Source organism: Aphelocoma coerulescens, chromosome 5 (genome assembly GCF_041296385.1).
Source record: "Aphelocoma coerulescens isolate FSJ_1873_10779 chromosome 5, UR_Acoe_1.0, whole genome shotgun sequence".
Classification (NCBI taxonomy): Eukaryota; Metazoa; Chordata; class Aves; order Passeriformes; family Corvidae; genus Aphelocoma; species Aphelocoma coerulescens.
In genome coordinates this window covers 33,542,391-33,569,131 of record NC_091019.1, presented here as the reverse complement: position 1 = coordinate 33,569,131, position 26,741 = coordinate 33,542,391, and the positions used below count along the sequence as shown (strand labels likewise).

The window sequence follows — 26,741 nt, the reverse complement described above, 5'->3', positions numbered from 1 at the left end:
CAACTCAGTTCTGCCAACAGAAGTGTGCTGCGGCCAGGCCCTTCCTGCCATCTTCTCCTCTTCGGCACACAGATTTACACCGCTTTGGATAACGCCGCAATAGTGTTAATCACTGACACCAGGGGGAAACCTTGGCTGTGGAAAAGTAACTAGTGAAGAACCAGGCCTGTATGGCAAAAGCAGTTTTTCCATGAATAAACAGTACACTACTTTCCTGCTTTATCAGTCCACTTTGTGGACTTTTTACAGTGTAAATAATGACAATTTACAGTATGATGACCAAGATAAAAATTATTCTGTTTCTTCAGCATAGCATAGCTTATTAAGTCTTCACTGTCCCAATGCTTAAAATATAACTACAGTTTGGTTTGCCTGTTTTCTCCCCTTGTCTGACAGCATCATGTCTGGATTTCCTGTTTTAACTTGGAGTAAATTAAGTTACATTTATGATATTTTATGTTAGATTCAGACATCATTCAAATTTATTGCCCTCTAATCATTCTTTAAGATAGAGATAACCTATACATTCAACATCCATATAATAAACAGAATCTTTTAGGTTGGAAGTGATCCTTTGAGATCATCTGGTTTAATCTCCCAAGGTTGCCCAGCAGCATGTCTAGACAGCTTTTTAGTATATGGAGGCTCCACAACCTCTCTGGACAACCTGACCTGGTGTTTGACCACCCTTAGAGTAGAAAAAAAGTGTTTTCTTGTGTTCAGATGAAATATCATGGGTTTCAGTTGTCCGTGGATGCTACTGAGAAGAGTCTGGCATCTTCCTCTTCATTCCCTCCGATCAGGTATTGATACAGATTCAGCCTTCTCCACGCTGAACAATCCCAGCTCTCTTGGCCTCTCCTTATATAAGAGGTGCTCCAGTCTCACAGTCATCTTTGTGGTGATGTACTTCAGTAAGTTCATGTCTCTTTTGTGGCCATAACACTCCAGATGTGGCCTCACCAGTGCTGTGTAGAGGGGCAGGATCACCTCCCTTGAGGTGATGCTCTGGCTAATGCAGCCCAGGATGTTGACTTTTGCCACAAGGCAGCTGATGTGAACTGTTACTTGGCAAGAAAATGGAGAAATGTGAGAACAGAACACAGCTAGCTGTAGTTAAAAAAGAACATGTGGGTAGCTGTAGCTGGTGCAAGTATGTCTTACAACTTTGAATACAATGTTTAGCTGTAAGGCTGCTTTACTTCTTTATTTGATTAGAGAGTCCAGGACACTCAAAATGGCAATCCTGTGACTTTTTGTGCAAATTCTGTGTAGGTGGCAGAGCTGGACTATTACAGGAGCAGCAGTAGAGTCTCTGTGTGACTGTGTGCTTGAACTGCTGTGTTAAGAAGCTCAGAAGCAGAAAAAAGCTCCTTAGGTGGCAGCCTTGGAATGGTATGGTTGTAATAGGGATTGGAGTTACTGGCAATAATGAAGATAAGTCATACTAGAAGCCCAATTAAAGCTTTTTTGGTTTTATCCTGCTTCTCTTCAGCCCCTGGGATTGTGTCAGCAGGGAGGAATGTGGCTGTGTGTCTGGAACACAGCTCCGGCCGCTCTGATAGTGCCTGAGCCAGGCTAGGGTCCTGCTTTCCCTTTCTTGGTTGTGGACACTCTGCATGGGTGCTAAAAGGCATGAAATATATCATTAGGAGAATCTGCAGCATTGCCTCTCACATGTGGATAGTGTTTCTGGAAGCTATCACGTGCAAAAACAACGTTAGTAATAACACTGTGTTTTAGTTCCCTCATTTTGCTTGCACAAAAAGATTGGTCTCTCAGAAGCACATCTGAAAGCCCACTGGGAACTGTTAGTGTTCTGACGGCACATCTACAAACGTAAACACTTTATCTGGAATCAGAATACTAAAAAACCACAGTCTGTTTATTGCCGGGGTAAATTAACTGCTTTCTCACTTCCCTGAAGAAGAAATTTTATTTTCTTTGTCCTAGAAAGCAGAATGCTGTGGCTCAGCACCAGAGATTAAAAGTTATGTCCTATTCATTATGGAGAGAAATTCTTCATTAAAGTGATGGTGATGATGAGGATGTTTGAATGTGCTTAATAATAAAAGTATAAAATGCTTTCTTAACTCTGCAGATTAAAGTAGTCCTTATGTTTAGGCAAATCTGTACAATGAAAGCCACAGGGTCATACAAAAAAGCCACAGCAGCAATTAAGATACTAGGGGGTGGTAGGGGAAAGGTTTTAACTAGTCGTAGGATGACTGCAGCACTCAGACTGGAAGGTGACAGAGCTGGGCCCAGTTCATTGCTCCACCATGAACCCTCCTGACGACCCCAGGCAAGTCACCTCTGGCTGGAGACAGTAACCACTCAGTTGCCTTCTCTGCAGTACCTAACAGGTGCCAGCCATCCAGAAAGAATCCAATCCAAGACCTAAAGCTAGGTCTTGTACCGGCCATGTGGGAACCAAAAATGCTAGCAAATGAGTGAGGGGCTGCTAGGAAGCACCGGTGGGAGGTGTAGGTCTGAACATCCTGCCCCTGCTCAGCACAAATGCACCTGCCTGCAGCTGGGAAAACAGAGCCTTCTTCCACCCAGGATCCAAAGGATGATCTTGTCTCCCAGAGGAGTGCCAACTTCTGTTTGTAATGAGGACTAACCAGGGCTTGTTCTTTCCTTTGGCTGCCAAAACATATGTTCAGACCAACAGCTACATTTTGTAAAATGGCTTATCATTTAAAATAGCCATTACTCTGGAAGCTTAGGTTTGCTGTCTTCCTCAGATTGAAGATGCAGTCTCAATCCACTAGAGCATCTTAACCACAGTGTGAGCCTGTGGTGCTGGAGGAGGTAAGCTCCTCTCATTCAAATTCTGCCACTATGGAGCAGATAGCTGAGGGAGAGCAAGTGTAAGGAGAGGCCTAGTGGTTGGGGTGCTGAGAGAGGCAGGCTAGGGCCTGTTTCCCATCCTAAGGGTATTTATCCTTTGACTGTTTAATAGAAAATACCTAAAAACACCTCTGTCAGGGACAGAAATGCAGCATTCTTTCTGCAAACTCATTGCCTAAACCATGAGGATATGGGCTCATGCTTCCTCTCCTATTGCTTGAGTGCTTAATTATTTCAGGGAGAGAGTGAGGGCTGAGGAGATGCTCCCTGGCCCAGACTATTAGGTTTCCTGCTGGTTAAGGTGTAGGGCTAGGAGGTGTGCATCCTGAGGAGGGATGAGGTGTTGAGCTTGTGTTACTCTCCTCATGTGAAGATATTTTAGGCAATTAGGCTTTTATGGAGCAAATGGGTGGCAAACCCACCTTGAAACTTTGCAAAGCAGCCAGTCTTGCTGGTTTGTACTGCTCTTTTTACATGGGGTGAGATTTGTGGCCCCTGGTGATGTGGGATGTTTGCAAGGGGGGTGCTTGGGCCCTGAAGGGGACTGTCCCACAGGCCCAGGTGTTCAGTAGTTTCAATCTCCCACTCCAGACATGCCCCAAAGCAGAAACAGAGGTGTGCAGAGAAGGTTTAGATGCAACAGGGAAAAGCCTAGTGAGCAATACCGCCAGACTTGAGCACCAGCTGAACAGAGACTGTTTGGATTGCAATTGTAAATAAATGCTTCATATTTCTACCTTCTAGCCCTTTTTCCTGCATGTGCCTTCTTTATCTGCACAGTGGGAGTAACACTACATGTTTCCTGCAGCAGTAATGAGAGATCGTGCTTTTGCAGTCTGAGGGTCCATGTCACTGAGGCATGATGATAACTAGAGGTCCTCAATATTCTGCTTGAATGTCAGCTAGGCCACCAGGATGTGAACTACTGACTAATAGAAAGGGGGTGTAAAGAGACTTGCTGAGAAGAGGTAAGACAGTGACAGGAGGTAGTGCAGTTTCTGCCAACATCTTTTTGTGCATATATGTCGCAGAAGTGAAAAAAGAGAACTAAACTGAGACCCTATTTCCTGGCTGTTGCATGGTATTCAAAGATGGGAAGAATCTATTTTAATATCTTATTGGTGAGATCTAGTCTATAGTAGCTCTGAGCCCTCAGAATATAGAAAAGATTATTTTTCTCCTTTTATTTTCAGTGGGTTTAAATTAGTGAGATTTAAATCTATCTGAAATAGCCTTAGAGCATTCCTCCCTGTATAAGATGCAATCATCCAAATTTATCCTTAGCAATGCCTGGCTTCTCTAGTGACTGCAGCACTTAGCACATTTTCTCAGTGCCTGCTGGGGAATGTTCTGATTACCTGTTTGCATCAGGATATGCCCTAGACTTTGTTAATCTATGTTTACTATGCTAAGACTTTCCCAGCAGCTTAGTGCTAATGCAACGGATTTTAAGGGCTTGCACAGTAGCAACGCTTTCAGTAGCCAGAGTCACCTCAAAGGTTTAATGAATTCAACAGGATTAAGGATTTTTTCATACTTGGGTGGAAAAAGGGGTGGAAAAAGTCTGTCCTACCTCAGTATCTGTAGTGCAAGTAATGTTGTACAAATAATCTTCTTGTTATGGTATGAAAATTATACCTGCATTCTGTTTTCTTAAAAAAGTCAGTTCAAGTGGTTCCTTTTCACAGCCATTAAAAAACCCCAACCTCTCTACTCCTCACCCTCTCCTTTATTTCCCTGATAAGACCACTCAGATTTGTCTGGATGGAATCTCCATGGATGTATGAATACTTCTTTGAAACCAAGTTCATTCAAGGTTGCGGAACAGTTTCCTTTCATTGTCTTCTGAGACTCCTGGCTCTGCTCCTGCACTCTGCTCCAAACCAGATGCTGGCAGCACCAAAGACATGCAACAGTCACAAGATAGATTTGAGAGGCTTTGGGAAATGTGGTTGACATTCTGGCAGGCAAGACAAGACCCATGTTGTTTGAGCACTGAAGTGTTTTCTGCCCCTGTACTGTCAGACAGTCAGGCTGAATAAGGCAGGTTATTGAGATCTCAACAGCCAAACATATCAACAGTCATGGAAGAACTTTCTTGGTTAATTTCTTCAAAAAGTATTATTTCCACACCTGAAATATTGAGTATGGGAGACTGACAGAATTGGTTTACCCCTGAATGGAAGGAGTGAGCTTGAAGTGGATTGTCCACTTTTTCTGTTCCTGGCAGACGAAGGGGCAGTCACCAAAGGGGCAGCTGCAAACGGCTGCTTCCAGAGATGAATTTCATCAAGGCTGATGCCAGGACTTGGCTAAAGAATGGCACGTTAGCTGCAAAACCATGAGCCTAATACCAAAAGCTGTTTTCACATTTCAGCATACTAATGGCCCCAGACTGTTAGGCCACACAACTGCAAGATAAATCTTGTGCTGCAAATGAGGATGGCCAATATCTTGCAGCATCCTAGCACTCCTCTGTGTGTGAGGTGGGAATGGGGAGGCTTTATGTACAGCCCAGAGGGAAAGACCACATCATGTAAGCTCTAGCCAGTTTCTCAGAGGCCGTGCCACCCAAGAAGAAACAGGCCAGTATATTTTAGGCACACCTATTGCCAATATTTTAAACTCTATTCAAGTACTCAGAAGCATAGGCAAGGGCTTTCTATTGCTGTTGACATCTCAACTTCACCAAAGCAGTGCTGGGGTGCCAACTTTCGCGAGGCTGGAGCCCACACATTGCCACGAATCTGTGGTGTCAGCAAGGATGAGCCTGTCATAAAACTAGGAATACTAACACCTAGCTGGAGTTTTGTGTCAAACCTGGTCACACATTGCAATGCTGCCACAGCTCAGTAAAAGACTTTTATGAAGACTTCTGAAATCTCCAAGCATGGATTTGCAGAGTGCTGTCACCATGATCATTCAATATAATTTGGTTTCATTTTCAGAGTGGTAGGAGACCTGGGCCCAAAGCGATGGCCCAAGGTGCAGCTACAGTCTTTTCCACCACTTTTTCAAAATAACAGGAATCTTTTCTCCAGACAGTGGTCATTTAATAGCCCAAAAGATATTCCCATTCTCCCCTACCCCAGTTTTATTGTTTAAATAAATAAAAAAATATTAAAATATCGTTACATCTTCTGGGAGCAGGGGTACAACCTACAGAGATCTCAAATTTTTTGACAGTGCAAATGTCCTTTCTCAGGTGCAGCAAAGCAAGGACAGGGCAGCTACTGTGGAAGAGGAAAGAGGGTTACCAAAGCAAGGGCAATGGATATTCAGAGGCAGATTCAATAAAGATTATCTGCTCTAGTCATCCTCTCTGCTGTTTTAGCTTTCAAACAGATAACCTATGCTACGTACTTTAAAACATGGCAATGGAAATCAGCATACCGTACCTTTGAAGAGGACAGTCCCGTTTGCAGCAACACAGTAGTGACAGAGCTGAAAATGAGCTTGCAAGTGGATTAAATACTTATGTGGCTCCAAGTCCTACATTACTGACAATTCATACCAACCCCTCCAGGCTTCTCAGTATCATGGGTTTCAACACAGGAAACTCGGCTTCAGCTCAACTCCAGCCCTCATTAACACAATTACAGCTAAGTTACACAAACTGTCACCTTTGAAGACAAAGCGTGGTGAGTGTAGCCTGGCCTTGTCCATGTATGAAGCTAAATGCATTTATTCACATGCCCCCTGTAAACTCATTATTCAGCCTTCACTCATTCATGCATTCAGGAAAATGCAGGTCTTGGCGTCTCCTGGAAAGAAGTGTGGTAGCAGACATTAGCATCCCCTCTCCAAATACAGTAGGCAGATACTGTCACACTGGGACACATCACAACATGCTGCTCTGATTTTTATTGTGTCCTGCTGAAGGTCAGGAATAAACCAGAAAGCTGTGCAATACCTTCCTCAGGACTCAGCTCTGCCCTGGGGAAGAGAGGACGATGTTACCAAGGAGCTCCTTGTGAATCTGTCCACGAATTCACCATTCCTGCAGTCATTACTTCAAAATAAAATCTGCCTTTAGGACTAGAGACAGAGGTATATGCTTATACCTACAAAACACGTACTTGAAACACGTCACAAAGCAGTAATGTTATTTTGCTCCTAACCCCGTGTTTCCTAAAGTTGTGGGAGGGCAGGAAATGCACCTGTAATATGAGATGGCTGGAAGGATTAGCTGCTCCCCTTTGCTAATTTCTAGACACGTGCGTGTGTGTGTTACTTTATGACTCAATAAAAATCCCAAACGAGTTGTCCTGAAGGCTGGTTTCTTTTGTATGTCCAATAAAAAGATGACCTCTGGAGGAATCTCTGATGTCAGGAGATGTGGTATCAAAATTAGTCAGATATTCAATGCTGAGCATGGAACAGTGGATGGATGTTTCATGGGTGGTTTAAGATATGGTGGTTTTTTGTACAGCTCTACTAACTAATTCTGTGCTGGTTTTTAAGGAATAACAAGAATACTGCTTCTAAAGATAGGGATGTATTGAGGTTTTAAAGTGGTCATAAAGCTGTGAAAATTTCAACATTATTCAGCAAGAATGAAATGTCTATGGGGCTGAGAATATACCATTAAATGTACTGTAATTTCAATTAAAAACATAATTTTGGATTTTCCTTATCATGTTTAACTAAATAGGATTAAATAATTTTACTATACAAATGAATAAAGTCTAGAGTTGTTATCACAAGAAGTTTTTAATATGGTTTGTGACAAGCAATATCAAAGTTATCAACTCTCAAGCTTCATGTTCTGAAACCAGACAACTCTCAGCAACAAAAAAAGTTGTGCACTGATAAACATAGGCGGCGTATTGTATTTTTTAATTAAATATGAAAACATGAGCTGTGTACATTATTTTTTCCCTAGAAAACACAGCAATTTCAAAAGTTTATCATAAAATATTTTCATGAAATGAGTGAACCAGCAAACACATGCACTTGTGTGCCTTCCCCCCTCCCAAGATAAACGTGATAAGGAGACATATGCAAATGTAATAGTTAACAGAACAAGTGGAGTTTTGTCATAGTTTGGTTCTTTTTGGAAAGGATGGAATGTAACATTGTGCTTGACTTTCTATGTCACAACAAAAAATATTTGGTGCAATATTCTAACATTTCCTTTTTAAGTTTCAATCTGGTGGAGAAAAATACCTTTTTCTATAATAAAATATGTCTGTTCTTTTTAAAACGTAACTTTTTTTGCACAAAATAATTTTGTAAACTGTTATTTCAAGGGCAAGGTAGGCGGTGCCGTGTCAATGTCCTCCCCCCCCACTTAAAAATGTGATCTGTTATCTGACGCAAAACAGGAAAACACAAAAAAGAGCGGAGCAGAGGTTGCTTTGCAAAGAGAAAATAGGGCGTGTTGGACGGGGGAGAGGGGAGGGAGCGTGTGGTGGGACAGAAAAAAGTTAAAGGTCACTTTCGCCATAGAGCGCTGTGGAGAAGGACATGTAGTCCAGGGCACCAGGTACAGCATCACGGCCAGTGTAGGGTGCCATCCTAGCAATGCAATATTCAGCCTGATCAGGAGGCAGCTCCCGCCGTAATTCATCCACAGTGATGTAGTTCTGCAATGAGGACAAATGATAAGGCAATCGTTACTTTCAGGAAACTGACTCTCCTCTGAGGGACAACCACCCCCTGCCCCACCAGGGCAGCAAGGCAACGCTGCGGGACAGGATCCCAACAATGAGACCTGTGCTGTATACCACACAGGGAGCTCTCTGCACTTACACCCTGGGAGGACATGTACTCCTTCCCTACTGTTTGGACAAGTAAATAGTTTTTACAGTGAATATTGGTTTTGCAGGAGAGACACTGGTGCAGCTAAAGAAAAGACCTGAAGGCAAGTCAGGCAAGTTGTTAGAGTAAGACTGCCTTCCTGTTGACAAAGGAGGTCCTGCTGAAAGTAAATGGGAGGAAGCTGAAATTTAATTTGGATGCTGTCCTTCACCAGCAGGAGGTACCAGCTGCTTGTGCTGCTTGGGAGTTGCCATTCCCTCTCTTCAGAGCACGGAAAGGGGCTAGCCCCACTAGTCCTTGCTAGTGCACCGATGCAGGCAGCAGACAAGCAACCACTTTGTATTGCTTCCACAGTTCCAGCAATAGTCCTTTCACTGTGGACATTTTTAATAAGCAAGCAAAACTTGCATAAATTCATCTTCTGAAGACTCGCTGCGCTGAGCTGAGCCAGCTTGGCTTCTCTCCATGCAGTAGGTAACAGTAGTTGCCTGTCTCCTAATCAGTATGTTGTCTTTAGCTTACCAACTCATGGCCATTTACAGTCTGTCTGAGCAATAGCTCAGGTTTCACATCACCCTTCTCTCTCCTGTCACTTCTTATAATTTTGCCTCTCACTTTAATGACTGGGGTATGAGGTATTTTTCTTCATAATGAAATACTAGTTCATGTTACAGTCACCAGAGCATGTTAAACACTGACAAGTGCATGTAACATACTGTACAGAGTAAACAAGTTAATAAGTAATACTGCATCTCAAAGTACCTATTTATTCAGTGGTTAGCTTATCTGAATAACATGGAATTTTCAGGCCTCAAAAGACAATAGAACTGGCTTTGGTCAGGTATATATCTAAAGGACAGGTATCATGGGTTTCTAGATTATGACTATGAAAAGATTCTTAGTGAAAAATGGAAACCAGTACCGGATTTAAGGGTAACTCATTACAATCTGAGAAATGGTATCCAACATTTCATGTGAGATAACTCAAATCATTAGCAAATAAAGAGATATGTTAATATTACATGTACATATAATATTTTCAGTTACATAAAAGCTTAGTGGGCACTGTTACATAAGAAAAATAAGATTACACTTTTTATCAGCTGCTTGCACTGATTATTTAAATTTAAATTTAAAAAATTAATACTTTTCATATCATCCCGAGTTTTCCTACATTCGACCAATTTCTATGATTAAAAGGTAGCCCTCCTGCAGATACTGCATATTCTCAATGAAAATCTATTGACTGCATAAAAACTAATAGTGACATGTAGATCTGAGAAAGGTCATCTCAAGTTTACAGTTGTCAGTAAAGAACAGTTTTCAAGACTAATCAAAAACCATCTGTTGAACTTGTTCATTTTAAAATAACAAATTGCAACCAAGCTCTTAATTAAAATTTTAAAGCAAGAGTGGGCTGCAAAGTTCTGACTGACAGCTGAACAGGACTTTCAAGTGCCTTAGCAGGCTGCTCATTAACCCACACTTTGACCTTGCACTCCCTCCAGCACTACAGAATGTTCCTGTGAAAATACTCCCCCCATGGCAGAGTGCTTCCCTCAACACTTTCTCTCAGAGACAAGTGAAAAAAGAAAGCAGGAGCTAAGCAGATACAGCAAGCCAAGGTGTGGAGCCTGACCTTATCTCCAGCCAGGATCTTGAAGGAAGCCATAACCTGGTCAGCAGTATCTGTATCTGCCGTTTCCCGGGACATGAAGTCGATGAAAGCCTGGAAGGTCACTACACCCAAACGGTTCGGGTCAACAATGCTCATGATGCGGGCAAACTCTGCCTCTCCCTGGAGAGCAAGAGAGTCATGTAAGCCTGGGTATTTGGGTAGCAGTGCTACCAAAGTGAGAGAAACCATTCAGCAGCACATCTCAGCTAGAAAACAAAACCAAATAGAAACCACCTCTAGGGTTTTAATCAGGATGTTCTTTTTTAGTTTGCTGTTGTGTAACAAAGGCTTGCCACTCATTTGTCCTCTGGAATGAAACATTGCCAGCTATGCCTGAGGATAACATCCAGCTCTAGGACAATGCTCCTACTGGGGGAACAATACAAACTGACTTCAAAGGAAGACCCAAATTTCTCTACACATGTGCTAGATGTCTGTAGCAGTATTTGAAGATCTGCACTTCTCAAATCCTTTTACTTTCATTTACTTAAAGAGAACTTTTACAATTTTCTTCAGCTGACAGAACAGAACAAATGTCTCTGGGATATTTCATAGTATCTTACTCATCTTTAATAGGCAGGCTTTGGAAAGGACTTGCATATCTGGAGTGGCCCAGGGAAATAGTCTCTACAGGGAAGATCCTACAGAGAAGTTTTGCTATGGAAGTCAAAACACTGTAGTGTAGTTTTTTGCATTTCTTTCTGCATTTAAACAAAAGGTCATCTGTTCTCATCTCTGGGACTCCTTCCTCCCCAGGTAAGGAGGAGGGGAGAGCAGAGCTGAGTCTTCTCCTGGGAACAGGCTCTCCTAACACATTTAGAACAGTATACCTTCAAGAGTAATTAAGATACCTAATCAAATGTTACTGTCTTGGCACGCTACACCAAAAAAATCTGTATTTATACTGGGCTGATGAGTAAGATGATTAAACTGCTTTGCCTGCTATCAGGAGCAGACACCAAGAGTGCAGATGAATATGCTTGCACTGTGCTCTTCTGCCCTTTGAGGAGCATCAGTCTTTGGTGAAGTTCTTCCTGTTCGCTGTGATGCCTCTCAAGGTGCTGTATGTTACTACTCTGAATATTCAGGTATTCTCGTGAGGGAAAAGCCTTGGGGAGAATGACCGGAACTTGAACTTACATGTACAGGACAGGAGATGTGAAACAAATGGTAGGAATGTGAGGAGGAGCAGCATTCTGAGCGTATTCAGAAGTGAGGTCGTATATACTTCCAAACGATTTCAACTGAAATTCAGGGCTGGGGAGATTGTGTGTGCTGGGCAGAGAGCAGGCACCAGTATGAGGAAGCTTATTGTTTCTTCCACTAGTAGCTACACAGTTTGATAAACTTAATTTTTATTTGAACTATCCAGGAATTAGACAATAATTTCTGGTTTTTTACCTTTAGCCACAGTTTTGAGACAAGAATTTTACACATACAGCTAAGACTAGATTTAACACTGTTGATAATTCTGGAAAATAAGGCTATATTTACCTTGATTCACTACACATTCTCCCTGTATTTTTGAAGGTGCCTACAGAATCACTTTGAATAGGAGTGACAGAGGACTCTACATTACCATATTGTAACCCATGGAGATAAGGCAGGCTCGGAAATCTTCACAATCCATCATACCAGTCTTCTTCTACAGAGAATGACGCAAAGATGGAAAAAGCCAAGAGAGAAAAGGGAGACCAGTCCAGGGAGAAATGAACCCACAGGAGACATTACAAAGAATGAGTTTTGGCCGGGGGAGAAGATAGAAGGATTGATTTACAGGACAATGAAAAATAACAGAGGAAAGATAGTTTGTGAAACCATGAAGAAGCAAAGGTGGTTTTGGACATGGAATAGTTTACACACCAGAAATATATTGGTGATGAAAAAACAGCAAAAAGATATTAAGCAAGACAGATTGAGGAATGGACAAGAAAAGGAGTTTTAAGTGACCCAGAAGTAAGCAGAACAGTTCGAAGACATAAAAGGAATTCTCCCAAGACAAAAAATTAAGGAATTAAAAAGGAATAGATACCAAAGTGCATTTAGAGAGGAAGTAGTATAGAAAAGTGATATATATATATAGTCAAACACAAGAACAACAATGACAGATGGATTAAGACAAACAAGAAAAGAAAGGAAAAAACTGTTATTTTTTCACAGTTTAATATCTGTCTGTGTTCACCACTAGCATTCAGTACCTGTGCATCGTTTCCAATATCGTAACCCAAGCTGATGAGACAGGCTTTGAATTCCTCAGGGCCAAGTGTGCCGGAGTGGTCCTGGTTATGCGGTGTGCCAGGCAGCAGGACATGCAGTGCCAGTGGAGTGACGGTGTGGGGCAGAAGGAAGGGAGACACAGGAAAGATCAAAGGGAGGTGAAAGGACAACAAACAGGTGCACCATGCAGTGGGTGAGGAGAGAGGAAGAGGAAGAATGACATGCAGATAGAAAGACAGGGAAGAAAAATAAAAAGTGCACAACATTAGATATCACAATGACATTTTAGGATGTGCTAAAAATGCTCTTGGAACAGTTCCTTCTCAGAGAGCTCATCCCATCTTGAGAGCATTTGAATGACAAAAACAGCTGATGCTCAGAAGCCTCAAGATCTCAATCTCCCAAGTGAATTACTTGCATCACTGCTTGTTATCCAGTGTCAGAAGCCCTGTGTTTCACCAGTAACCCAGAGTGCAGGTGAGCAGGCAGAGGCAGTGGGAAGCATTGCCTTAATCTTATAGTCAAAAGTTCCACTAAAGGAGTAGGTGAGGGCAGGTATGTTTGGCAACACACCCAAGGAAGCTTAGCTGCCAGGGCATCCCAGGAACAGACAAAGAAACACAGCTGAAGCTCAGGGGAGCAGTGTTATGGCTGTATTTATAAGACCTGCACACGAGGTGGAGCTTTGACTGGCAAAGCTATTTCAAGTGCTCAGCTCTGCAAACACCACAGATGTCAGTGCAGCACAATGCAGCTTGGCAGCTGCTCTTCCCTTTGCTCATTGCCCACTCCCCCAGCGTTTGGATGTACCTATGAAATAATACACAAGCTACTACAGGAACTAAGAATCCCCACCCATTCTGCAGAATTTTAGCTCAGAACAGCCCCCAAGCACTGAAGAGCCCCTGCCTGCTGCCACTACCTCTAGCCAGATCAAGGAAGCTACAGACAGGATGGTGGGCCCAATTTCAAGTGACGTTCTTCAAAAAAAACCCCGGCTTTTAAAGTCAATGTTAAGCCATCATAAATCAAACAGATGAAGGTGGGAAACCCATGTTCTGTCTGCATTAACATTCAGACTGTTGTGAACTTCAGAAGGAGCAAATGATATGAAGGTCAAAACATACAATCTACAGAACTTTATGGGTCCCTCTCCTAAGGAGAGAAACCATGGTTTATTTTTCTTAGACAGCTAGAGAAGGGCTGAAATAGCCAGTATTCAGCAATTTAAAAGCATTGCCAATCTCTGAGGGCAGGCTGCCCTCAGATATAGCAGAGATAGTAGAGAAGAGTGGAGAACAGACTGTCTCAAGCATTTTATAAATCAAAGTAATAATCTGCTCTCTGAAGAGGAATGGATATAAGTCTAATTGCCTAAAAAAGACTTCAAACCTTTCCACACTTTTGCTTTACCAGGAAATTTTGCAGTCTCCTGTGAAGACATACTTCTCCCAGGCTAACAATCACTTGGCAGTCTTCACAGAAATGACTGCTCCACAGGAGTGGCACTTTTAAGAATGAAACATCTTCTGTGATCTCATTTTATCACAGTGACTGCTTGTTTGTTATTGCATTGCGCAGTCCACACGGAACCTTGTAGCTTACCAAGCTGCAGTCAGCATTGACTCACCCTGTCAAAGTGGTTGAAAGAAGCCCGGAACTCATTCATCTGTTCCTGGCTGATTCCTTTGGCATCACGGGTCAGAATCTGGTTTTCCACTTCGTTGATGGTTCTAGCAATTGTTGTTAGTAACTGCTCCCAGCCCACTCGGATATGCTGGAAAAAGAGGTCAGGACAATATTGAAATTAAGAAGTCGCTCTTCTGCTTCTGAGGCTAGTGGATCAGATGTGCTACTTATTGCAAATTAAATGATCCTGGTGTGCAACACAGTCCTGGTGTTCATTTTCTCAGAAAAATTCCTTCTAATCTGCAGGTGTTTAAAATCTGAATTTTGACTGAAAAAAACCCATATTGAAGAGGCCAATTTCTGATCTTAAGAAAAACTTGGTCCTATTCAAAGTTCCTTTGCCTGGTCAGAGCAACATACTGGAGGCCTTTAACACAAATGAGAAACAAACCCAGTGCTCCTAGGACTTAGTTAAGCAGAAAACTCTCTTTACCAAGAAACTAAATAAAACACAGTGCTTGGAAGACACTGGTGCTCCCCTGCCTCTACTGTTGCTTAATGGAAAGCTGGACAGAAACAAAAAAAACAGTTTCAAAGCCTGTGTTCAGCTGGACTCATGTTGAACTCAGACTGCTCCCAAGAAACCTCACGTTATCAACAGAAAGCCAGTCTCCAACTTTAAAAAAACCTTCTGCAGGACTTTTTTCTTGTGCCAGGTAGTGGCAGCTCAAAATCATCAGCACTTCCCTTTCTAATCCCAGCTAACACAATCGGGTGGCAGGAGAAACAAGACCTGTCAATTTTTCAAGCAATACTGTGGATCTCATTCAGGTTGTTCCTGTTGTCCATATTTGGAAGTACATTGGAATGGCTCGGCATGAAGTACAGCAAGGCAAAAATGAAATTCAGTGACATGTTGTTGCATGTTAGGCCATATTATCAAGCTCTCCATTTGCCTGAGAACCACAATATGTTGCCAGAACTAGATGTGGCTGACGCTAGCTGGCCACAGCAGATGAGGCTGTCTGATCTGCTGCCAAAACACTTACCTCCATGGTGTAGTTGGTGTGCTTGTTGTCAAAGATAAGCGCTTCCTGGATCAGCTGGTGGTCTCCTTCCAGTTGGTCAATCTTTGGTTTGTAATTCACAATGCTCTTCTCGTACTGCCGCAAGTGGTTGAGCTGGTCCTCCAGGGTCCCATGCATCTCTATTGAAATGCGGCCAATCTCCTGCGATAGCAAAGCCAAAGGAGTTAGACTCCACTGAAAGGATGAGCCTCAACATGCTTGACCTTTATTGCAGCAATTTCACACTCACACAGGATGATGATTCAAAAAAAAAATCTCATGGAGCAGTTACTTCACAGGAGCCAAGACAGTGTCAGCAAAAAATTTAGCACGGCCCTGAACATTTTCCAAGTGAGGTGAATCACATAAGATATGTCTAATACAAGGATACAAAAGAAAAAGAAACTGCAGTCCATAAGCTAGTAATGTACCAAGCCAGATCTTTTTCTGGTGTACTGTCTGCCACTTAGCTCCTTCATACAGACATAATATTTCTGTAATCGCGCTCTTCTTTCCAGCTCCTACCATCAGTAATAGCTTCGTATTTTTATGTTTCATCAGCTCCAACTACTTTACCTCAAATCTTACCTAAAGAGAAACCTCCCTTAAAAATGTCTCCTCTGCAGATGTTTGGTATGTTCATTGTATTTATTTAGTCATGTGTATCAAGATCATTCTGCGAAAGCAATTACACAAACTATGTCTCTGATCTAGGATTTTTAATTTGTTGCATTTAAACACAAATCTTAAAATACCAGTGTTCTCCATCTTAAGTAATGCTTTTCTTCTGGTACTAGAGTGAGGGGAAGAAAAGTGCAAGCACTTCAGTAACCAATATTAATCTTGATATTCTTGGTATTTTCTATGATGTTTCTCTTGTTGTAACTTGAAGAAAGAATGGCTGTGACAGTGGTCAAGAGAGACCACGAATAAGGATATCAGTGAAGATGACAGAGAAAAACAGACTGTTTCAAAATTTGCAAAGCACTACCTCCATCTTGGTCTGGATCCAGGGTCCAATGACATTGGCCTGTGCACCAAACTGTTTACGAAGTCGTTCATTTTGCTGCTGGCGAGCGTGTTCTTCCATCAGGGCTTGATCCCTTCTGGGAACCAGCTGCCGCACCTACAACAATGAGCAAGTGTGCAGTTTAGACACACAAAGGCACATGTACAGTAAATGTAGAAGTTGCCTCAAGGGAGGGAGGAGTGGGTGTTTGCAGTGAAAACAAGCATTCATATGGTTTAAGTCACAGTGGGCAAACTCATGGAATGTGAACCCAATCTACTGTAGGATACACACAAGCTCATGTCAGGCCATGGAAGACCAGAAGCACCTTCCATTCATTATTTGGGTTTTTGGTGGCTCATGTTAACTGAGTTGCAGGATTCTGTTCAGATCTCACTTTGGTGATTTTGTTTGGTAGTAGGAACCATAAGCGCAACAGGTATGGGCAGTAGTTGCTCTTTTAGGATTACAGCAAGGAAAAGGTACTTGGCTGCAGAGATAGAACATTTGAAGGGCTGAATGGTGAAAAAGGATACCGATTTACATGCTATACATGCAGGTCAACTGAAGATCAAAAACCTCAAAGCTTTTAAATTTAGCAACTTCCATTTAAAATTAGTATGTAAAAGGGAGTCTGATGTGCCTTAGACATTTATATCAAAGACATCTTCCGCTTTCCAAGCACATGGCAATTGAGCCAAAATCAAATGACAAAACCACACCAAACTCAGGAGTAAACATGAGAGGTTAACTGCAGAGTAAATAATCCACTTCCTGGGCCCACAGTAGTTGAGCAGTGACATTGCCCCCACTACCATGCAAGGCTAGAAAGAACTCACATGTTCCCATTTGCCATTGATCTCATGTGGGGTGATTGTAGTGTAAGGATTCGTTCCTGCCATGTTGACATGATATGTTTGGACAATCTTTGAAACTTCATTGTGGATTCCCAGGATGGCTTGTCGTTCCTTGTCGGCATCTGGCAACGTGGCTTTGAACTGCTCATGAGCTGTGGTCAATCCCTGCAGAAGGAAGGCAGCAGCAAAGGGAGGGTAAGAACATTACTTATGAAATAGCCTCTTCAGAGACCATATTCCTGAAGTGTCTGCAAAAGCTAACATATTCCCAGCATATAAAGCAGGCTGCTCTAACACACTTTCCAGGTTCTCTCAGTATCACTAATGGGATGTTTTAAGTAGTCAAATGATGTGAAGTCTCGTTTTCCCTCTCTTTCTGTCCCATGTTGACCAGTGACAGAGATCACATACCAAAAAAAGATGGAATAATAACGGCTCATCATTTAGAAGGAACTATTTCTGCAACACTGCTCAGTGACTGCTTGCCAGCCTCTTTGGGGAAGAAGATCTGACTATTAAAAAAAAGTCTCACTAGTTTAAATGCGCTATGTTTTTTCTTCTCCCACTAGGTATGCACCATTTCTACACCCAAAGTAACTCCAGATGAGTACTAAGAGTCAGATTCAATTTCATTAGAATCAATTAGAACCAGGTGAAGGTCTTTCAGACAGCTGCAAATTTGCACAGGCATCACATGCTACTGCTGCTGGAAAACAGCTCCTTCTGCCTGACCACAACAGGTCCTTCCTGCTCCCTGTCTTGCTGCGGTGCCCAGGCTGTGCTCCAAGGACTGCTGGTTGGGGCGTGCTTGCTGGTAGTTTGTAGCCAGCTGACAAGCCAGCTGGTCCTGGCTCATCTCCCACTGCTTCTACAGGCCTTTAAGGTACTTCATCCCAGAAACCTAGAAGATCAAGACTAGGGAAGCAAATGCAGGGAAAGAGGCAGGAAAATGAATGGGAAACAGCGGTGTGTGCAGGGATAACCAAGGGAACAGTGTGGACAGAAGAGGGCATGAAAGTAAACCACATGACTGACTGCTCTCTCTCACAACACACACTGTTTAACTACTTTCTGTAAAATTCCTTTCTTACACAGTGACTCACTACTTTACAGCTGCTGTAGTGGCCATAGAGATGTAATACAAGTCTAGGGGCTGGGAAAGACACTGCAAACAGTCACAAGGAGATGATGGAAGTGTTTAAGTGCTGTTTAGATTTATTTTGCATTATGTAAGACTTAATGAAGCCCTTTGTTCAGAAGGGCATCATGGATGAAACAAGTAACATCTCAGTAACAGTCACTGCTCTGTTCCTGCCCTGGCTGTTGTGCTCCCTGTAGGTCTCCCATTTGCTGCCTCACTGATGGTCACACTCCTGTCAGCAATTCCAGCAAAGAGCTGACTTGGATTCTTTTCACAAGCCCACCAAGCAGGTGAAATAGAAGTCCTCACTGCAGTCCAGGAAAGAGTAATTCCTGCTCTCTAAGGTCTGCAAATTACCTGTCTATACCTCAAGCTGCTTTCCTAACACCCTTTCAGAAGGGGAAAAAATGAGATACTTGTCTTTGTTGTCTTAGAGTAGGCAAGACAACTTTGATTTCAAATGGTAATTCCACACCAAAGGGGACAATTCTGATTTTTCTTGTGCTCAGCACCAAGAACCAGCTGGCAGCTCAACTGTCCTCATGGTACATCCTGTCAGTCACGTAAGACCAAATGACCTGGACATGACATTCCATGTGAGAATTGACCTGCAGACCCTGTAAGCAGCACTAAGCTTTGCTTGGGTGGGTTAAAGAAAAATTCCACAAGACCCTAAAAGGTTCTCTCAATTTTCAGGCTTCCATCAATATGGCTCTGGAGTTACTCTGAAAAATCTGCTTTCAGTTTTATCGTCCAGCTAGGATGATGTATGTATGTTTTATATCTATTCAGATCCAGGTTTTTGGAGAAAATCAAGGAAAAACATACTCATTTTTATTTCTCTTGGTAAGGCTCACTCAATAGAGCAGAAGTACCAAAATATAACCTATAAATTCATACCACTCTGAATTCATGCAACTCAGGAGACCCCATACTTCTCACTGTCCCCACCTAACTGGTGCAAATGACTACTCTGTACCTGGATCTCCTCAATTGTGTGAACGATGAATGTGTCCTGCAGATCCTCCATGGCCCCTTCCATCCAGTTATTGAAAGGGGCAGCTCGTTTGGCATATTCCAGGTACAACTGGTCAATTGTTTCCAGTAGTTTCTCTGTCCTCTGTGCACACACAAAAAGAAAAAGAAGAAAGAAAATCAGGAAAGATGGTTGGAGAAGAATAATCACATAGATACATGGGTTGTCTGAGCTGCTCCTTCCTTTCAGACCTCCTTGGTGCTCCCAGGATGGCATGTCAGTAAAAATCTCTCTGTTGTTAAGAGATTACACGCTGGACAGATTTTTTTCCTCTAAGGGAAATAAAACAAATCCGAGGTCCTTTGAAATAAAACAAAACAAAGACAGTCTTTTCATGCAGAATGAGATTACAAAACACAAAAAATGTAAAAGTAAATCAATAGTCTGAGAAAATAAATGGCACCATAATTGGGCTGGAAGAAAAGCAGCCTAAGTATACTGAAATGTAGCCCTTGTTTACAGTCCAGGATGTTCTAGGAGCTCACAAGTGAGCTGATATTGCTTGTGCACACTGCAGCTTGCCCCCCACAAATGCACTACCCAGAAGGTCTAACTTGTAACGTATCTCACCTCCAAGGCTTCTCTACGTTTCTGGGTTAGAGCACCCAGATTATCCCACTGATCACAGATCTTCTGGCACCTGGCATTGACACTGGGAGAGTCGTAATAGTCCAGCTCACTATAAAGGGTTGAGAAAAAAAATGAAAAAGTCAAATAAAGACCCCGTACAGAAATAAGAGAAACCCATTAGAAATCTTTATCAGTCTGGAAGACAGATTCAGACAAAGAGATCATGGTCACTGCAAATAAAGCAAGTCAGGATGATATCAGGATCTAGTTTAGGAGACACTGTATGTTATGGTACGTTAAACAGCACAGAACAGGACCACCCAAGGCCTCAATAAACACTGAAGCTGGCTACCTGATGGGAATAACTTGCCAAAGGGGGAAGGGAGTATAGACTGTTGCTCAGACTGGAAATAAGGAGATTATGAGCGGAGCAATCTGCTCCTGTACTCTGCTTAAGAACATTATGCAGGCTAACTAACTGTGGCTTGTACATCAGAATGGAAAGCAAAGATTTTATTAGGAACACTAAGAAACTGCTTAAGATTGTCCTAAGAATTGCATAGTACAGGTGGCAAGGAATAGCTAAATTACATAACCCAGTAAATTTATTTAGGACAATCCCAGAATAACAGTGTAGGTTTCTCTCCTAGAAGCCTGACGAGAAGTGCTTTGCTGACATATCTATAGGCTGACACTCAAGGAACACAAGCTGGTGAAAGTATGACTGGGGAAAGGAGAGCACAGGGACACGCTAAAGCTTATGGCCTTGCACTGCTTTGTGCTCATAGTTCTGCATATGGTCAAAGAGGGAGAAATCTGCAGGGAGAGGGAGACCAGCCAATCTGGGAAGTGCCAGCCTTGAAAGAAAAACCCAGAATAAATCACTGGGATACTGAGTGACCCTGAGCCATCTGATGAGCAATTCTCTAAGCAGTAATAGAGGTTACACTCTGGCCTCCCCCAGTCGTGTTTCTTCATGCCATTGTATTGCCCTCCTGAGGTGTGTGGGCATAGCTGTCAATGGAGTTCTTCAGTAAACTAGCCAGGAAACTGATTTGGGCTAAAAATAACTTCTTTGCTAGGTTTTTAATCCAGATCAGTTGCTTGATCTACTTTGCTGCAGAGCCAGCACTGCAAAGAAAGAACTCCTTCTGAAAGTCTGACTTGTAACACATCCGTGCTGGACCATTACTGCTAGGGAGTAGTAGTAGTAGTGCCATGCCCCCAAACTTTCCTGCCATGCGTAGCTGCAGTGGCTTCCTCCACACCCTCTGCATCTCTCTGGCAGTGTGTCTTAGGGGGAGAAAAGGAGCTCTGCCATGGTTTTTCAGGACATGGCCTCTTTGCTGAGATGGAAGATGGCTTTTATAAGAATAGCAGAGCTCACTGTTCTCACACTTCAGAAGAAATAATCTCTCCCACAGCTTGGGCCTCAGTCTTCCCTGTTGCTCTTAGAGCTGCAGCTGCTTTGGCTGACATGTAGCGTGTGCTTTGGAAGTGGCAGGTCAGGTAATGCTTGCTGGCCAGACAGACACAGTTTTAATCTTACTGACATGGAGGATTGCCTTGAACCCTCCTACTGTTCCAAGGTCAATTCTCCAGTGGACAAGAGAGCAATTCTGTAAATCTCTGTTGTCAAAGAAGATAATGATCTTGATCCAGTAATCCTAATTTTTTAGAGAAAAACAGCTCTTCAGCCCAAGAGTACTGATCTTGGCCCAGACACTAACTTTAGATAGGCCAGTGTGATACATAAATCTTTTTAAAATAGGAAACAGAGTCAACACCAAGTAGTTCAGACTGTTTTTTGCCAAGAAAAATGCAGGGTTTCAAAACCTCCCTGCGCTGCAGTCACTAGCTCTTTTCCTGCCTGCTATCTCTAGCAATCCTGATGAGCCTCCCATTTCTCCTGGTAACCTGTATTACACCAGGAAAGGGAGTGGAGGCGAAGGTTTCCACGCTGGAGTGGAGCAAGGAAAGAGGTGATCTGCTGTGAGGATGCCCTGTAGCAAGTGCTTAACAGAGTGCACACAGTGCACTGCTCTTGGGGGAAAGAATGAGGCCACGATGGCCTCCAGCAGCTTTTTTCCAGCTAGAAAAAGGAGGATTTTTTTTTTTATAGAAGAGAGCAAACTGAGACCCTCCTATCCTCTCCTCTTTCCTTCTGTTCCTGGAAAAGTGTGATAGTGTTACAACTCTGGAACACAGCAGGTGCCAGCAGCAGGTCAAACTCTTTAGGAAAGGGTGCATGGCAGCATAATGAACTGCAAGAGGATGGAAACTTGGCTTAGGAATATAATTCTGCCTCCTCCTCCACAGCACCCACAACTCATCCATTTTCTGGCCTGCTTTTCTGGTGTGTCCGGATACTGGATAGCAGTATCCTAGATACTGTTTGCAAACACTGGGAATTCCCAGCATTTTTGTATGAGGATGGATTTTTTGCTCTCCAGAGGGCAGAGAGCAAAGCTCCCTAAGCCTCTGTGGCCCCAAGGATGGGACGTGCGCTGGGGTGCCGTACTTGAGCTCTTGTGCAATAGCAGCAATCTGTTCCACGCGGTCCTGGTGTGCAGCCAGGTCACTCTCAAAGGCCTCGTGTTTCTTCAGCAGGGCCTTTATCTCTGAGAGGGTTGCAGTTTCGTAATCCTTCTGCTGCAGCATTGCCTCCTTACCTGTGGAGGGAGCCAAAGGACAGAAGAATGAAGGACAGGACCCAGGGTGGCCAAAGCCAGCTCCGGCCACCCAGGCACCCTCGAGGGCCCTCAAAAGGGCATCGGCCCCACTCCAGTCGCCCTGCCCGAGGCTTGTCCCCATGCCTGCTGGCCCAGAGAAAGCACAATGCTCACTTTCAAACCACAAAGTGTGAGTTTGCCATTAACAGCACAGAAGGGCACATAATGCAGCTTAAGCCAGCACTGCCACAGTTTATACTGGACTCATCTCAGTATGTGCAAAATGGGCTACGCTGATCCTGTAAAAGCCAATGGTAGCCAAAAAAGCATTTACAGTACAGGAACTTTTCCTTTGCTCTGTAGCTGCTCTCTTCTAGCCAAAGTTCTCACTTTGCCACAGTTAGGGAATGCCAACACTGACTGCATGATGCAGAACAGAGATCAAGCTGGTTTTCATACATTATTTTCTAATAAAATAAAAAATAAATCTAGCCTTCTCAAGAGGAAACTCTCATGGAAGAACCCATGCACAACCCATCTCTTCCTCCCTACATAACAGTCAGCACTGTGTCAGGCAATAGGAAGCATGTAGGTTGGCATTACCATCTGTCCAGGACTCATGAATGGATGCCTTCTGCCGGAACTTCTCTGCCAGGTGATCCAGCCTCTCTAGCCTCCGGATCTCATTCAATAACCACTCCTCGTAGCCCTTCTCAGCCTGCTCTAGACCACCCCAGGCATTGTTTATATCCTAGAGACAGGAACATGAGAAGGAAAGGTAGGTTAGAAGGAAGATGTTCACCAGCATTAGTCTCAGTGAGCTACATGGCTCCAGCTGATTGGAGGGAGTGAGCATGGGCTTTTATATAACTGTCTGCAGAAAAAAGCCTCTCTAAACACCTCTAGAGTTTTAAAGTTTCCCTGCGTGAAACTTTAATAAAACTCAACAGTTTCTGAATCAGAAAGAACAAAAGGCACCCAGACATCTCCTCATAAAGACATGCAATTTGGGAAGAGCCTCAGAGTCTGATTTAGACAAAGGAAAGCAATGATCACTTGATCCTCTCCTAATGGCCTCCCTGATCTGTATCTTGCAGGGTTCCTCCTGCAGAGTATCTCACTGTGAAGGTGGGCATTCTCTGCCCACCCACGGGCAGAAAGGGAGTCTTGTGTTTTAGGCATGGTTGGGGTACACAGAAGCAGTTACCCCCACTCACCGAGACCATTTTCCCTTCTGAGGGCATGAAGGCTGGCCTATTGCTGAGCCGCAGCTTGGTCTGCAAGGTGTTGAAGTTGATCTCAAGTTGGCACTTCTCTTGGACCTTGGGGGGCTTGTGCAGGCGGCGGTAGTCCCGGAAGTCCTCCAGTTTCTGCTGCATGGCTTGCATGGTGTTCTCTGGGGCCCGGTTCTCCAGCCAGGGGATGGTGCGACGAATCCACTCCAGCAGCTGGAAGGAGCAACAACAAGAAGCCTTCAACTGAAAATTGTGTTAAAACTGCAGGTGTTGCTCTGATTTCATAAGGGACCATTTACTTTTACGTTTGCTGCCAGAAAGATCTGCCACCAGCAGGGCTTGTGAAGAAAAGTTTGCCAGCTTTTTTGGAAATACTTTTTTTAATGAGCAGCACATTCCCTACCACATTAAGTAGTACTGCTTGTTGCAGCAGTGCCAATCCAATATGCTTAAGGCACAGCTTTTGCACAACCAGGACCAAAACTACATCCTCAGATTATGGTAAAGCCTTAAGAATTTTGCTGGACTGTTGCATAACTAAAGGATGCTGTAAAGTCATATGGTCTCCAGAAGAATCTGACAGGAGAAATCAAGTTCTTGCCTTCAGTTACATTTTTTCCCCTCTAGCTTCCTCAAAGTCAGTGTAGCTCTTTCATATATCTGGAGAGCTGGCAAAATGCTAATGCAATGGGCAGTCCACTGAGTGAGTGGAGTAGTGCCCTATGCTTTTCAGAACAGGCTGAAACCAGGCTTATGGGTTATGTTTGCCCTTCTGTTGTCCATCTTCTCCCCACTTACCTACCACAATAAAGAGACCACATTTGGTCTCTTTCTGCAGTTTCTCTGCTGTCAGTCTGTAAGCCTTCTCAGTTAACAAAAGCAGCCTCCAGTTTGTATCTGACACAGATTCTTTCCATTATCAGCAAATGCGTATCTCTTTCTTCAATTATCTCTAACTTTTATTCTCTGATCCTGACTTCTACAGTATACTAGCATACAAGCTGTAGGAAAGACATAATGAACTTGTATAGTCCTGACAAATGTAAGTTAAGCCAGCTTGATTTTTCCTTCAAAATTAGCATTTCTGGGCTGGCTTCTAATAAACTGAGCAATTCAAAGCTTCTCGATGGAAACTTTCTGTTTTAAAGTAGATTGCTCTTGTCTTTAAGGTAAGTTCAGTCTTCAATTTGAAGAGGAAACAATAATTTCCCAGGGAAAATAGCAGTGGGTCAATAGCACTCCCCAAGATTACTTATCAGCATTAAATGCAATTCTTTTCTGCATACTACCACATTCAGAAACCAACACCTACATCACTGGCCAGTTTTTCATAGTCTTCCATGAGCTGCTCATTTTCTTGGTTGACTGCCAGCACCTTGCAGATACGATTTGCTGCTGTCTCCGCCTGACAAAGAGAAGAAAAACGAAAGAAGGGAAAAGTGTGAAAAAAACCCAAACCAAACCTTGCAGTTTAGCTTCCTGCTACACACTTGAAGGTAAAATCTCCTACCCTTAGCTCTAGCAACCTGCCTGCACTTTGAAACATCTGTCCTGATCGCTCTGCTTTCCATCTGGCCTTCTATAATGATTTATTTTTTTCCCTTCTCAGGTGAATGCATTCCTTCAGAGATTCTCAGCTGTACTGATTCTACCTTATATGTTGTGGGACAACCAATGTTTCTATGCTTTTTCTGGAGCTGCTTCTGTAAGAGCGCCTTGTGGTTTGATTTCTACCAGAGGGACCCTGGCTACCTCTTCATAAAGACAGGGAGTTCCTGCTGCCACCTCCACTCCCCATACCAGCATTCTGAGCTGGAACAGCAGTAACAGAGTGATGTCAAGCTCATGAGACTGTCTCCATACTTCTACCCCAGGAAAGAACTATCCAAACAGAGTTAATCCACAGACTGGACTTACAGGAAAATTCCAAATTTTGTTTGGAAGACAAAATGGTAGATACTCTTCTTTACCTTAAATTCTGCCCAGGAGCACTGTCTTCCAGTTTTCCCTGTATTTCTGGCACTGATTACAGGCCCACGTCCTTGGTGGTGCATACATCCACCATGTATTCAGGGTCTCATGATCCAGCTGAGGATTTCTTTTCCCCCCACCTTTCCAGGTAATCCTTCTGCTTACTCTTCCAAAATAAGTCTCACAATAAAAAATGATCCTACTGTTACTATTTAGGCTTGGAGGGTTTTTTTTCTTTCTTTTTCTTTCTTTCTTTCCATTGTGAGACCAAACCCTGATTCTCTACAGGGAGCTGAACATGTTAAAACATGTATTTGGAAAGTAAGGATCAGAAAAATCCCAGCTATGAACTTGGAAGCAGTCAGTCTGGTCTGGAGTGCCATGCATGTGTTTGGCATGGGGGACATACAAGCAGGCTGATCCTTTCATAGAATGTATCTGTGGGTTATCAGCTCCCTTTTTCATTACCATGGTGTGCGTCATGCCACAACACCTGAGGATGTGCCCCTGTGATGCATCAGGGGATTGCTCAGACCCCTCTTACCACAGTACAGCTGTGACCCTGGTGCCTGGGGAAGGTGCTAGAGGTACCCCCAGGCCCTGCTGGGAGAAGTCCTCCTCACAGAGGCTAAGTGCAAATAAGGAGAAGAGGGTACATGCCAACACTACAACAAACCAACTGTCAACGCTGTGTCCTGCCTTTAAACTACATTTGGGACTGATGCCAAAATAAGTTTTGCTGAGTTTATAGCTGGTAAGTTTCAACCTTTTTCTATTTTTAAAAGACCTTTAATTATCTGTTTATTCAATCTTCAAGGACATTTGAGAAAAAACCTCTAATTTTTATAGCTGATGTGAAGCAGCAAGAATAGCAACAAAGTCATAGGCTGTACAGTGATGTATGGATTGCTAAGGTCCCAGGGGACATGGCAATCTTACTAATTTGTAGAATGAAATGAAGCTGTTAAAACATCTATTCAGTCATCTGCCCCTTCCCTAAAGTGGACCAGCTATGAGATACACAGATTATCAGCTAATAT

At 43.1% G+C, this 26,741-nt stretch overlaps 1 protein-coding gene across 4 annotated transcripts in view; it reads right to left on the bottom strand.

Moving 5' to 3' along the window:
• Positions 1-7,550: 7,550 nt before the first annotated feature.
• ACTN1 (actinin alpha 1) overlaps positions 7,551-26,741 on the bottom strand; it is an 87,160-nt gene continuing 67,969 nt past the window's right edge. Inside the window, exons 9-22 of one of the 4 annotated variants that reach the window (XM_069017623.1) lie at positions 25,043-25,135; positions 23,713-23,943; positions 23,099-23,246; positions 22,345-22,495; positions 19,824-19,932; positions 19,197-19,337; positions 17,059-17,241; positions 16,202-16,336; positions 15,193-15,372; positions 14,145-14,291; positions 12,496-12,576; positions 11,877-11,942; positions 10,259-10,417; positions 7,551-8,444 (exon numbers count right to left, since the gene is read on the bottom strand). In XM_069017623.1, the coding sequence (XP_068873724.1) occupies positions 8,286-8,444; positions 10,259-10,417; positions 11,877-11,942; positions 12,496-12,576; positions 14,145-14,291; positions 15,193-15,372; positions 16,202-16,336; positions 17,059-17,241; positions 19,197-19,337; positions 19,824-19,932; positions 22,345-22,495; positions 23,099-23,246; positions 23,713-23,943; positions 25,043-25,135 (1,983 nt within the window). In that variant the 3' untranslated portion in view covers positions 7,551-8,285. The remainder of the gene's footprint in view (positions 8,445-10,258; positions 10,418-11,876; positions 11,943-12,495; positions 12,577-14,144; positions 14,292-15,192; positions 15,373-16,201; positions 16,337-17,058; positions 17,242-19,196; positions 19,338-19,823; positions 19,933-22,344; positions 22,496-23,098; positions 23,247-23,712; positions 23,944-25,042; positions 25,136-26,741) is intronic. The other 3 variants (XM_069017620.1, XM_069017621.1, XM_069017622.1) reach the window with 3 other exon arrangements.